Below are 14,001 nucleotides of genomic sequence, written 5' to 3'. Positions count from 1 at the left end.
GACAATGAGAAGAGAAGCTTTGTATTCTCAACCAGGCATCTTTATCATGATTCATTCTAGTTACATCTCCTGTGATCGGGATGCGTGGGCGTGGAGGAACAACCATCTTCTCATATATACTCCCAAATCATGTTGGTTCCTTTAACTGCTGTTTCCCAGCATTAGCTCATTTACCATTATATTACACCTGGACTGTATGACTTAAAACGTGAAAGACACTGGAATTCACCACATTGACTCATTCTTCTCCATTCTACAAGCAGCCACCAAGTGATTTCTTCTCAGCAGTATCAATCCCATTGTACTAATACTTGCTTGAAAGCCTTCACTTTCTTTCCACTTAATTTAGAATGAAATGTAGGGCCCAGTGGGATGGGTCAATGGCTAAATCGTTACCTTGCAAGTTCTGGGATCCCATTTAGGTGCTGGTTCATGTCTCGGCGGCCCCGCTTCCCATCCAGCTCCCTGCCTGTGGCCTGGGAAAGCAGTGCCTTGGGACCCTGCACCCATGTGGGAAACCCAGAAGCTGCTCCTGGCTTCAGACTGGCTCAACTCTGACCATTGCAGCCACATGGGGAGTGATCCAGCAGACGGAAGATTGTTCTCTCTGTTTCTTGTTCTCTCTCTAGATTTGTCTTTCTAATAAAAATAAATGAAGCTTTAAAAAGAATGAAATCCAAATGCCTTGGACGGGTGTTTGGTCCTGCCACTGGCTTCAGAGTACCTGACTTGGCTCCCACATCCAGCTTCCTGCTGATGTAGAACCTGGGAGGTAGCTCAAGACTGGAACTGTGTTCCTGGCTGTCAGTTAGCCTGACCTAACTCTGGCCAGACATTTGGCGAATAAGCAAATAGAGTCGGTCGGTCTCTCTCTCTCTCTCTTTCCCTCTTCGCCTATCCCCTCTCTCCTTCTCACAGAAAGAACAACTTCATGATGGAAATCTTTCTGCCTCTCACGTAAATAAAAACCACACGCAACCTATTTTTCTTTGTCTCTGCTTAAAAAAAATCTAGATGCTTTATTGAGGGTGAAAATCTCAATCCCATCCTCCTAGGAGCATCCCTGCCTCTGTTCCCAACCTCATCTCAAGTCACTCTCCTTTCCTTTGCCCATTTATTCAAGCGCTGCTTACACAGGCTCTGTTCCTAGTGCTGGGGACACAGCAGTCAGATCATGTCCTGCCCTCATGTCCAGAGTGCAATCCTGCTCCACCTCCAAGGCTTGGTGTTACATGCCTTCTTGCCCACCCCCATCTCCATCCTCACAGAGGCCTACTTAGAGCAGCCCTTGCCTTCTGTCACCCCATCACAGCCCCTGTATAGTTTTCTTGGAGTTTGTCAACCTGAAAAACACTGTGGCTCATCTGTATGCCTTGTTATCTGTCTTCCTCAAAGGCATTCATGTCCCACCAAGGTCAAGATCACGTTGACCTCATTCACTTTTGTGTCCTCAGCACCTCTATGCCTGGTACAAAGCAGAAGCCCAATGTCTAGCTGCTAACTGCAGGCATGGCTGAATGAATGAACTAATAAAACAGCAACCAGATTCTTGGGAGCTGGTGAGGAAGTGCAAGCTGCAATCCTCTTCCCAGTGATCTGTACTCACTTCTGCCCTTCTGACTGTTGCCTTGTAGGGAATGACACCACTCCACTGGGCAGCTTTCCACAATCGACCTCAGCACACCCAGATGTTGTTGAAGAAGGGGGCAGACCCCACGCTGGTGGATAAAGACTTTAAAACAGCCCTCCACTGGGCGGTCCAGGTGAGCAGGTGGCCAGCAACTTGTCTTGACATTAAACACTGTCAAGTAGTAGGAACAATTTTCTGAGCACATCGAACATGAAGGATGGCAGACACACAGGTATGAGCCCTGGCACTGACGTGCCACTTACAGGTATGATGGAGCGTGGGTGCTTGCACGCTACCCTTCTCCCTGCCTTTTCCTTCAGACATGGATTGTTTTCAGTTTGTTCAATTGTCAAAAGAAAATGTTTATGTACTTATTTATTTGGAAGGCAGACAGAAATAGACAATAGATCAGAGAGCTCTCAACCATTGTTCATGCCCCCAAATGCCAAAAGTCAGGGCTAGGCCACTCAAAGTCAGGAACTAGAAATTCACTCTGGGTCCACCCATGTAGGTGATAGCAGAGACCCAAGGCCTTGAATTCCCATACTCTCTCCCAGGGTACGCACTAGCATGAAGCTGAAATTAGAAGCAAAGTCAGGACTCAAGGTATGGGATGAGGGTGTCATGTCCCAGGATATCCTTAATTTTTCAAGACTTATTTGGTGATTTGTTAAAAAGCCAAAGTAGCAAAATAATATAGAATAAGATATAGAGAAATCTTTCATTTGTTGGTTTATTTCCCAAATATTCACAAAGCCAGGGCTAGGTCAAGCCAAAATCAGGATCCAAGAACTCCATCCGGGTCTCTCACCTGGATGTCAGGGATTCGAATATTTGAGCCATCATATTTCACCTCCCAAACACATTAACAGGAAGCTGAATCAGAAGGGGAGTAACTGGGATTCAAACCAGGCACTCTGATGTGAGATGCAGACATTCCAAGGGATCACTTAACCCACTGCACCACAGACCCCACCCATCCACCAAAGCAGTTTGTTAAATGCTCAACCCAATGCCTGCCCCCTCCCTGCCTTCCTTTTCCAGCAACACTGTCATTCTGAAGTTATATATCAGTTGTTAAGATGAAACCCTACCAACATGCAGAGGGGAGTAGCTATGGAATAACACACAGAACCTCTCCTGGTACATGTGCATGTGGACACACGGAGACACCTATTCGTGTACACCCATGCCCTCTTTTCCTCCCATCTCAAGGCTGGCCATTGTGTCCCAGGATAAACTTTCAAAGGATTTCTGCTAGGGCAATCTCCATAGTCTTTGCCTCATGACTCTCTCTTCTTCCTTCCACATCCTCTGCAGTGTCATCCCAGGTGATCCCAAATCCTACGCTGAACAATGAGAATAGAACCTTGTGCTCCTGCACAGCTCTCCAGAAGGAGAATACAAACAACCAAAGAAATCCAGCCCAAGAAACCTTTTGTCCAAAAGCAGCAGAACTGAGAATGGGGGATGGCGGGGGGAACAGCAAAACCGACTAACATGGACTGAAGTGCCATCCCCGTCCAAGGGGAGTGACTGCCTGCCATCCCCTAGGGGTAGTCCTAGGCACTCCTCCAGCAAACCTGCCTGTCCTCTCTGAGTCTTGATACCTCGGCACCCATGTCTCTGCTGCTTATTTCCGTTGGCTCACTCAGGGCACCCTTGGGGAGCTGCCAGATGTTCAGGAGAGCAACTTCCGCCACCCCACCCTTGGTTTCACTGGGCACTTTTGTGTGCCAAGCACGGTGGAGGTGGCACCTGGGGCTTTCGGGCCTGCCCCCATGTGCTTGATGGGGCGGGAGCACAGGTGTGATGTGCACACTGCTCTGTGTTTGCCCCTGCAGTGTGAGCTTCAGTCCCGCTGCAGCTGAGCCGATCCTGGGCAGAACCAAGGGAGAGCAAAGCTTGTTTTTAATGCCACCTCCACCTCCCCCCTGGGACCGTCCTATGTACTTTCGGTATTTAATCAACCATCCTCCCCTGGCTGTGCCAGTTTTCTGCCCAGCCAGATGTTCCTGAGAGTCACATCAGAATCAAGCATTTTCAGTCCAGTCCTGCATTCTGATTCTTGACATCTTGCATGTGTGTATAAGCATCTTTAAAAGTCATTCCAGGTAGCTCTGACTCCCCCTTCCCCTGCCTATGCTAGTTTAGAGCTGTGCCCTAGACTTGACCTTGTCATGAGATTGCCAGAAGTGCTTGTGAAACACCAGCTTCCCTGACCTTCTGAGTTGGGTTTTCTGGGGGTGGCAGCTCCTGTTTTTATCATTTAAGAATCAATTTGATAAAATCATAAAAACACATACTCAACTTAGTAGACCAGAGTTTGCATTCAGTAACCTGGGTTTGATTGGACAACAGTTGCCCAGTGTTAGAGGACAAGGAAAGGGGCATCATTGTGCAGCACATTAAGCCACTGCCTGTAATGTCCACATCCCGTACCAGAGTTCTGGTGTGAGTCCTTCCTGGCTACTCTGCTTTCAATCCAACTTCCTGCTAATGCACCTTGAGAAATAGTCAGGGCCCAGCACGATGGCCTAGCAGCTAAAGTCCTCACCTTGAACGCATCCAGATCCCATATGGGCCTTGATTCTAATCCCAGCGGAACCACTTCCCATTCAGCTCCCTGCCTGTGGCCTGGGAAAGCAGTTGAGGACAGCCCAAAGCCTTGGGACCCTGCACCCACATGGGAGACCCAGAGGAGGTTCCTGGCTCCTGGCTTCGGATTGGCTCAGCTCCAACTATTGCAGTTACTTGGGGAGTGAACCATTGGACAGAAGATCTTCTTCTTCTCTGTCTCTCCTCCTCTCTGTATATCTGACTTTGCAATGAAAAATAAATAAATCTTTTAAAAGAGAGACAGACAGACAGACAGACCTGGGCAGAACCCTTCCTTCTGCTATTTTACTCTCCCGGGTGCTCACAACAGCCAGAAATAGGCCAGGTCAAAGCCAGGAGCCTTTCCTGCATGTCCAGTGATCCCACAGTGGGGCAGGGGAAGAAACGGTGGGCTCATACCCATATCTGTAGAAGCTCTAGTTAGAATGTACACTGAGTTCTCAGTTCTTTGTTGAAACGTCCACCCGGTCTGTTAAATGTGTTCCTTTCATTAAACTTGGTTAGCATGCTTATTGCTAAATATTTTTTCAAGCCAGCAGCCAGCGACTCAGTGTGGGTCTCTTACAAGAGTGACAGTAGCCTAACTACTTAAGCATCACATGCTGCCTTCCGGAGTATGTATTAGCAGGAGGCTGGAATCGGGGACAGAGGCAGAACTCCAACCCAGGCACCCCAGGCCCCCTGATGTGGGGTGCAGCATCCAACTGCTGCTCTCTTTGAGGAGATAGCTTTATCCTGTCGTGTTATCTTGGGTATTATCTGCACATAAGAACTATCTGAAAAGCTTTTAGCCAGTACTTATACCAGGCCCTGATGCTTGCATTCAGCTATTCAGAGACTTGAATAGCAATAGTTTGCAAAGTTCCTTCTGCCCAGTCCCTTCCCCAGTGCTCAGGAGATTATAATGCTCAACCTGGGTCGAGAGCCAACCTTATACATGAATTCAGAGTAACAGGTGCTCATAATTTGTCCGCTTCTACCTAAGCTGTTTGCATTCTGGTCATGGTTGTATAACCATAATGCTTTACTCTTCTGTTTAGTCAATGGCTTAGTAAATATTTCTTGAGAACCTTCTATGCATGTGGCATTGGAGGTGGAACTATTACGAGGCAGGTGCCTTCTAGCCTCTACAAGCATACTCAGTTGTGGCAGGTGCGTGTTGTTGTTCAAGTACGGGCTAAGGAGCCCATAGCTTTCTTCAGTTCCTCAATGAGGACCTCCAAAAGATGAAGAATCACAGCGCAACAGGAAGTGTGAACCCCACCCCCCTTCCCTGTGGTCAGAAGCATAATTCAGAAGTTGTATCTTCTGCCCTTTACGCGACAAAGGCTCAGGGTAATTCCAAATGTCATTTTGTGCTTGCCCTCTCCAGCCATTTCGTTCATTTCCAACACAGACTCAGCACTGTGCACCTCTGGAATGAACCAATTCCTGTTTTCAGTGTGTCCCCTTCGGTGAGCTTCCTGCTTTTCTCGTGGGCCATACAGCGAGATCACACTTAAAGCTACAGTACTTAGAAATAATCAGGCCTTTGTGTTTGTCCCACATAACCAAAGCAGTACAGGTTTGAAACATCAGGCCCATGACATAAACCAAGTTGGGCATCTGCTGTCAATCCTTGGGTACTTTGGTGGCTGGTGGTGCTCTCCAACAAGCCAATGGCCCTGTTGCATGCTCCCTTGTCTCCCCCTCAACCCCCGCAAAAGGCCCCATGGTTTGGTTTCACACCAAGTAGAGCCCACACCCCCATTCCAATCCTACATGGTCATGTTCTACTCACAGTGACATCAGCTGATCAGGATTCTACAGTCTCTCTGTTGATATACACTTGTGGGTCTACTTCTGGGCTGTGTATTCTGCTGTATTGATCCATGTGTCTATTCTTTTGCCACAATTACACCATCTTGATTTGTCTGAGAAAGAATTTATTTCTCCTTGTCTTTTCAATAATAATTTCATGGAGGACAAAATTATAAGCAATCTTCAATGTTCATGGAAGCTGTGCATTATGAAAAAAATGCATAGATGTTTACTTTTTTTTTTACAATAAATATATATATTTTCATACCTCAAAGAGAGAGAATGAACTTTCAGTTCTGTCATGTGGGTGGCAGGAATCCAATTATTTGATCTTTTATCAGTGCCTCCCAGGGCAGTGTGTAGGCAGGAATCTAACCCTGGAATTGTGATGTGATGTGGGACATAAGCATGTCAAACCTGAGCCTAAGTACTTGGTATAAATTTAACTTGAATCCTATTTTCAAGTCCATTTTTCTACAAGCTTTTTGAAGTATCTTTATATAGATTGATGGGATTTTTTCAACACTATCTTACCCCATTCTCCTTGCTTATAGTTTGTACGAAGTTGCATGTAATTCTTCCCCTTTTCTCTTCTGTACAGAAAGTGATTTTTTTCCCTCTGGCAGCTTTCATAACACTGTCTGTATCTTGATTTTCTGTAGTTTGAAAATGGCATGCCAAGGTGTCGTTTTTCTGGTGTTTGTCCTTCCTAGGGTCCTCTGAGCTGACATTCATTTGGGCAAGTCCTCGTTGTTGTTTCAAACATTTCTTTTCTCCCTTTTTCCTGTTCTTTTTGTCTCTGGTACTCCCACTGTTACATTCTTTAGTCGTTTGTCATGCCATGCTAGCATATTCTGTTCTGGATTTTTTCAATATTCTTTCTCAATCTCTCTTCTTTTTAATTTTGGCAGCTTCTGTGTTGATCTATTCTCAAGTTCACAAATTCTTCCACTGAGCCATATCCAGTCTACTAGAGCGCATCAAAGGCTTTCTTTGTTTCTGTTCCAGTGGTTTTTTTATCTCTAACATGCCTTTATGATTCCTTATTAGGATTCCCATTTTGTTGCTTATATTTTCCATGATTTTTTTTTGCATACTGTCCACTTTGTCTGTTAGAGCCCCTATTATTTAAATCATGGTTACTTTAAATTCCCAATCCTACTATTCTAACCCCACCGTATTTGATTCTAATACTTGCTGTGTATCTTCAAAGTGTTTTTTGTTTTTGTATTTTAGTATGCCCTGTAATTTTCCTTGAGAGCCTGGCATGATGTAATAATTAAAAGGAACTTCTAGTGAAGTAATTAAAGGGGAAGGGAAGCATTGTAGCGTCCTGTGATCGGATCTCAAGCATAGGGAGTCTTTCCCGAGCCTGTTGAATGTGAACTTTACAAGTGCCTCTTGGTTTGTGTTTATTCTCCCTTAAGTGGGACAACACAAGATAAAATGAGCTGGAAGTGGCTACCTCCTGCCTCCCATGTGGAAGCCTGGAGCTGGCTAGAGCTGAGTGTTCCCCGTCCCCAGGTCAGTCAGGCCCTGACCAAACACCAGCAGCCCCGCCTCAGACTGGCCAGTTTCTCCAGAGCGCCTGCCCATGGCAAAGTGCATCCTTTCTTTCTTTCTTTTCTTTCTTCCTTCCTTCCTTCTTTCGTTTTCTTTTCTTTCCTTTCTTTTCCTTTCCTTTCCTTTCCTTTCTTTCTTTCTTTCTTTCCTTTCCTTTCCTTTCCTTTCCTTTCCTTTCCTTTTCCTTTTTCCTTCTTTCCTTTCCTTTTCCTTTCTTTCCTTTCCTTTTCCCTTTCCTTTCCTTTCCTTTCCTTTCTTTCCGTCCTTTTCCTTGCCTTTCCTTTCCTTAAATCCTTTCCTTTCCTTTCCTTCATTTCTTTCCTTCCTTTCCTTTCCTTTCCTTTCCTTTCCTTTCCTTTCCTTTCTTTCCTTTCTTTCCATTCCTTTCCTTTCTTTCCATCTTCCTTTCCTTCTCCCTTTCCTTTCCTTTTCCTTTCCTTTCCTTTCCTTTTCTTTCCTTTCCTTTTCCTTTCCGTTCCTTTTCCTTTCCTTTCCTTTCTCCTTTCCTTTCCTTTTCCTTTCCTTTCCTTTCCTTTCCTTTCCTTCCTTTCCTTTCCTTTCCTTTTTTATCCTTTCTTTTCTTTCCTTTCCTTTTTTTCCTTTCCTTTCCTTTCCTTTCCTTTTCCTTTCCTTTCCTTTACTTTTCCTTCCTTTCCGTTCCTTTCTTTCTTTCCTTTCTTTCCTTTCCTTTCTTTCTTTCCTTTCTTTCCTTTCCTTTCCTTTCCTTTCTTTCCTTTCCTTTCCTTTCCTTTTCCTTTCCTTTTTTCCTTTCCTTTCCTTTCCTTTCCTTTCCTTTCCTTTCTTTCCTTTTTCCTTTCCTATCCTTTCCTTTCTTTCCTTTCTTTCCTTTCCTTTACTTTCCTTTCCTTACTTTCCTTCTTTCCTTTCCTTTTCCTTTCCTTTCCTTTCATTTCCTTTCCTTTCCTTTCTTTCCCTTTCTTTCCTTTCCTTTCCTTTCCTTTTCTTTCCTTTCCTTTCCTTTCCTTTCCTTTCCTTTCCTTTCCTTTCCTTTCCTTTCTTTTCCTTTCCTTTCCTTTCCTTTCTCACACACACAAACACATACACCACCCCCGTCTCTGCCAGAGGCAGAAAGGAATTTTTCCCTGATATTTGCTGTGAGAATCTGGGCAGGCTCCATAGGCAAAACTCGAAAAGACATGCTCTCCTGCCCTCCAAGACTGGATCTCCCTGGAGTTGAAATTCTAGTCTTGCCCTTACTCACCCTCCAGCAGTTCATCAACCGCTCCAGCACTGGTTCCCACCCAGCTTCCTGCTCTGTGATTTCCTGTGTCTGCCCATTGGTCTCTAGAGTTGGGGGCAGGGTCGTCAGTTTGCTTTGTCACATCACTTCTCTTTAGGATCTAAGATGAGTCCAGAAATAATATTTTCAGCATAAACCAGCCTTTCAGATGCACAATACCTTGAACCAAGGAATTGCTTTGATAGGAGTTCTGGGCTTTATGGCAGGTCAGTAAGGAGGACAAGGGATCCACCACCCCTCAGATCTCACCACTAGCTCCCTCCCTGTGGGATCTTCCTCAGCAGCACTTTTCTTTCCACACACTTTCCTGGGGAAAACAGAAATCCAAGAACTGCACTAATATCAAACAATCGTTCTATGTTTGCACACTCAATGTGTGTTAATGGGTCTAAGGAAATGAAACACACCCGCATTTGCGGCCCTTTGAAGCTCTTCATTATTCCCTTCATGTTCCTAATATCCGAGGCTGGTTTGTTGCAGCGTGAGACCCTTCCCTTTCCTGGGTGGCCGAGACTTACACATATAGAGGGAGCTGATCTGGGCTAATCTTTGCACTGTATCGGATCCAGGAAATAGGCCAAATAACTGCCAACAGAGAATTATATACACCACACCCCAGTGAATCCAGTTCATACCATGAGAGAATCTTCAAGTCAAGGGACGGTCTGAGTCCAAACCCTGAGTTCCCAAGAAGGGCAGTGAGTACACCAGGAGGCTGAGCCTCACCTGTGTCTATCCAGTGCCCACACAGGAAGCCAGGCCACATAACCCAATGTTTGAAGAAGAGGAAACCCCCATTAGTCATAGAAGCCCAGAGTCCACAAAGAATGAGTCAGCATTTCAGAGCTAACCCCATCACCCTGGGTGCAAGTGCTTGGAAGTGTCTAGGAAGCTGTAGCTTTGGCATGTCACCTAGGTTACAGTTTTCATGTGTCCATTCCCTGAAGCTCAGAGGTAGAGACAAGGGGACTGGGCAAACAGGGACTCCCCTCCATGGAAATACACATAGAGAAAGAAGAGAAAAAGTAGCAAGGGCTGTAGGGGAGGTGGTAATGATACAAGAGAGAAGCCAAAAAGGATGGATAGCATGCAGCTGTTCGCTTTGTTCCTGGTCTGTGATGTTCATTGCACTCATGTGTTTATTCACTGCCCAGCAAGCACTTCTTGAGAGTTGCCCTTTGTTAGGCTTCTTTGCAGCCAGAAGATTTTTCTAGCCACAGGTTTAGCAAGACATTGCAGAGCTATCCAGGAGACTTCATCCAGTGAGACAAGAAGCAGAAGGTAGACCCTTGTCTTGTACTAGCACAGCAAGAATGGAGATTATTTTCCCAAAGTAAGCATCTGTTTATAAATAAAACAAAACATGAGCAGCCAAGGGCTGCTGTATCCTACCCACTCCCACCATTTTTATTTCAAGGTTTTATTAGTTTTTTATATAGAAGACATCCTCCAATTCACTCCCCAGATGGGCTACTCTCCTACCATTTCTAACTTCTACTTTGCTTCCAGGAGAGTTAGCTCCAGGCTGTTAGGTCCAAGCCAAGATAAAAGCCTGGGTCCTAAGAGCTAACTACTTGGATGGATAATCTCAAAGCTCAAAGATGTTTAACATTTTTCTCCTGCTAGTGAACTCCAAACCATGCGTTCCCGAATGCTTATGCTCTATAAACTCACAGAGCTTCCTGTTGCTTACCTTCATTCCAGTCTGAAGGATCTGGCTCCAGCTCAACTGATGGACCAGATTGGTCTTCTCATGTAATAACAATCACCCAGAGCCAGTTTCACTCTAACATAGAGGCTAAAGCACTGGTCTTTGCTTTATAGAGTTGCCATCACAAAATAAGCAATGTAGGTTAGCTTTTTCTTACTAAAAACACCCGAGAGAGGCTTTATTTAAAAACTGTTTTAGTTGGCATTTAGTGTAGTTGTTAAAATGTCCATACCCCATGTTGGTATACTTGGTTTCCATCCCCAGCTCCTGTCCTGATGCCAGCTTCCTGCCAACATGGAGCCTGGTAGGCAGCAGGGATGGCTCAAGACATTTTGAGTTCATACAGAAGTCCACATGGGAAGCCTGGATTGATTTCCCAGTTCCTGGCTTCCACCTGCCCCAAGCTCAGCCAAGGCAGGCTTTCTGAGTGAGAGTCAATCAGCAAAAAGGATATTTCATCTCTCCACCTCTCAAGCAAGACAAAAATAAAGAGATTTATTTTTGTGTACGATCTAGAAGTTCAAGTCCACGATTAGGCAGGCCCCAGGGCTTTGGGCCTGGTGACATCATTGTTGCTGGCCAAGGCAGCATGGGGGATCTTAGAGACAGGGTGATTGTGTGTCTGCCTGTATGTGGTCTTTCTCCCTTTTTTTGGAAAGCCAGCAGGATTCAATTATGGAGGCTCCACCCCAGTGACTTAATCCAGTCTGATCACTCCCCAAAGGCCACTGCCTCAAAACACTACAATTATGTTTGTCCCTCTTAGTATCTCTAAAATAAGATGTTGGGGACCTGGTTCTATTCAGTACAAACATACTGTGACATTTAAGGGAAGGAAGGAGATGGGCGCTCCCTCTGAGAAGTCACAAGAGAACAAATTCCCCAGACATCTGAGCAATAAACCAGCTGGTCCTCCCTCTGGTACCAGACTCCCTCCAGGGTCACTTACAACAAACAAGATCCCTAACTGGGGTACTGCAATCTTGTTTTTATCAAGTGCCTGCAGCTCAGTTACTGCACTTTAAGTCAACTTTCCTCTTGGCAAGGCTTTCTGTGAGTCAGCCTTGCCTAGCTCTCCTCCCTCATGAGGGGTGAAGATAAGACAAATAGCACTCAGAGAACTGACAGATTTCAGAGAAATCATGTTAGGGAGGACCTGCAAGCAACACCTAAACAAATAAACCCTGCAAAGACAAACAAATCCAAAATCCCCATCCACAGTGGATGGCAGCCAGAGTGCAGGATCCCGGAGCCTCCTTCCTTCTGGCATTGTCATCCAGTGCAACCCGTCACTCCATTCTTCCCAGATCCCATCTGGGCAACAAACTCAAGGCCTCCCTGCTGGGACTTGCTGGTTTCTGTGACCTTGCCTGGCTTCCCACATCTAACCCTCAGGCCCAGGCTAAGGAGGGGACCACCAGCCTGGACCATGAGTTACAAACCAGGTCCCCGCAGGCTTCCTTCCAATTCCCATGAGAAGGCACCACAGCAGCCTTCCTTGGAGAAACTTAGAGAGTTTAAGGCCTAGAGGGTAAAGCTGCTGCTTGGGACACCCACATCGTATACAAGAATCCCAATTCAAATTCCAAAGACTCCACCTCTGATCCAGCTCCCAGCTAATGCACCTGGAAAGACAGTGGAAGATGGCTTGAGGGCTTGGGCCCTTGCCATCAATGTTGGAGGCCCAGAAGGAGTTCTAAGCCCCTGGCTTTGACCTGGTCTGGTCCTGGTTGTTAGGCATTTGAAGAGTAAGCCAGCACATCTCTCTCTCTTTCTCTTTCTCTGTCTCTTCTCTCTTCTCTCTTCCTCCTCTCCTGCCTACCTCCCTCTCACTCTCTTCATCTCCCCAATCCTGTCACTCAGATACATAAATACAATTTCCAAAATAGGAAGTATGGAGTTCGGATTGTGATGTGATGGGTTAACCCACTGCCTGCAACACTGACATCCACTATGAACCTGGCTCGAGCCCTGAGTCCCTGCAGTCCCTTTCCAATCCAGCTCCCTGCTAGCTCACCTGAGAAAGCAGCAGAAGGTGGACTAAGTACTTGGGCCCCTGCCACTCACATGGGAGACCTGGATGGAGCTGCTGGCTCCTGATTTCAGCCAGCTGTTAGAGGAATCAGTCACTGGACAAAAATGCTCTCTCACTCTCTCTTTTTCTCTGTCTTCCTTTCTCCATCTCTTTCTCCCTATCTCTCTAGAACTCTGCCTGTCAAAGAAATAAAGAAGCCCTAAAAACTGTTTTTTGAAAAGTAAAAAAGAAAGTGAATGATGTGTCACTTTAAAGACAGCCCGAGTTAACAAAATGAGTGTCACAGTCATGGGTCTCATAAGTGGTACCAAGCAGTTGTCACTTTAATTTCCCCAGGATAAATGTGTAAGGGCAAATAGACAGACCATCCCTTTGACCAGAGACAGACGAGCAAAGTGATAAACCAAGGCGTGTGTGAACACTGTCAAGCCTGGCTCTGCTGATTCTTAGCTGTGACCTTGGGCAGCTGCCTTAGTCCCTCTGTGCCTTCACTTTCCAACCTCCACAACACAGGTGTATTAATAGCACACACCTCATGGGATTGTTGTCAGGATCATAATTACATGGAACAACTTAGAAAAGTCCTAGGTCACAGACCTCTTCCAATGTAGTCATGGCTCTCGTTCCATGGAGCATCTTAACTAAAAAAAAAGAACAATACAAGTGATAACAATATAAGTAGGATCAAGATAGAGCTTCGCCCCCCCCCCCAAAAAAAAAAACAACTCAAAAGTCCTCAGAAAGGGGCAGGCATTTAGCCTAATGCTTATGATCCTGTGTCAGGTGACCCTATGTCAGAGTTCCTGGGTTCAAGGCCTAACTCTGGTTTCAAGTTCTAGTATGCAACCAGGGAAAGAGCAGGTGATGGCTCAAGTTGCCAGAACCCTGCCATCCATATGGGGGACATGGACTGAGTTTTTGGCTTCCAGTTTTAGTCTGATCCAATCCCAGCATTTGAATAGTGAACCAGCAGGTGGGAAATCAGCCAGCTGTGTTTCTCTCTTTCTCTCTCTCTCTCTCTCTCTCTCTCTCAGATCTATGTATCCTACCCACTTAAAAATTTTTTTTCAGAAAAGAAAATTTTAAAATCAGGATTTTATTTTGAAGAGCATGTTGAGGGAAAGCTATAAAGCAGCGGGGAGGGACTTCCTTCATTTCTATTCAGAGAGGCTATCTATAGCATCACAGCTCCCAAGACATCTGCTGCCTGGGACTGGCCCACCAGACCCCCAAGAGACTGGCTTCAGGGTGCTGGGTGGCAGTCCCTATTCCAGCTGACCATTCCCGAAGGACTCTTGCCAAGGGTCAGGCACAGAGGCGGAAGAGAGCGGGAAGAGTGGGACTTCGTGTTTGCCACATCCTCTTCATGAGATGAGAAGCCG

At 45.8% G+C, this 14,001-nt stretch overlaps 1 protein-coding gene across 1 annotated transcript in view; it reads left to right on the top strand.

The window, feature by feature from the left end:
• ANKRD55 (ankyrin repeat domain 55) overlaps positions 1-14,001 on the top strand; it is a 167,068-nt gene that overhangs the window by 129,913 nt on the left and 23,154 nt on the right. The window contains exon 8 of the mRNA XM_040977549.1: positions 1,635-1,763. Within this exon, the coding sequence (XP_040833483.1) occupies positions 1,635-1,763 (129 nt within the window). The remainder of the gene's footprint in view (positions 1-1,634; positions 1,764-14,001) is intronic.

This window comes from Ochotona curzoniae, unplaced genomic scaffold, assembly GCF_017591425.1.
Source record: "Ochotona curzoniae isolate NIBS_2020 unplaced genomic scaffold, NIBS_Ocur_1.0 contig_2754, whole genome shotgun sequence".
NCBI classification, from domain to species: domain Eukaryota; kingdom Metazoa; phylum Chordata; class Mammalia; order Lagomorpha; family Ochotonidae; genus Ochotona; species Ochotona curzoniae.
The sequence above is the reverse complement of the archived record's forward strand: the minus strand, read 5'-3'. Positions and strand labels throughout refer to the sequence as shown.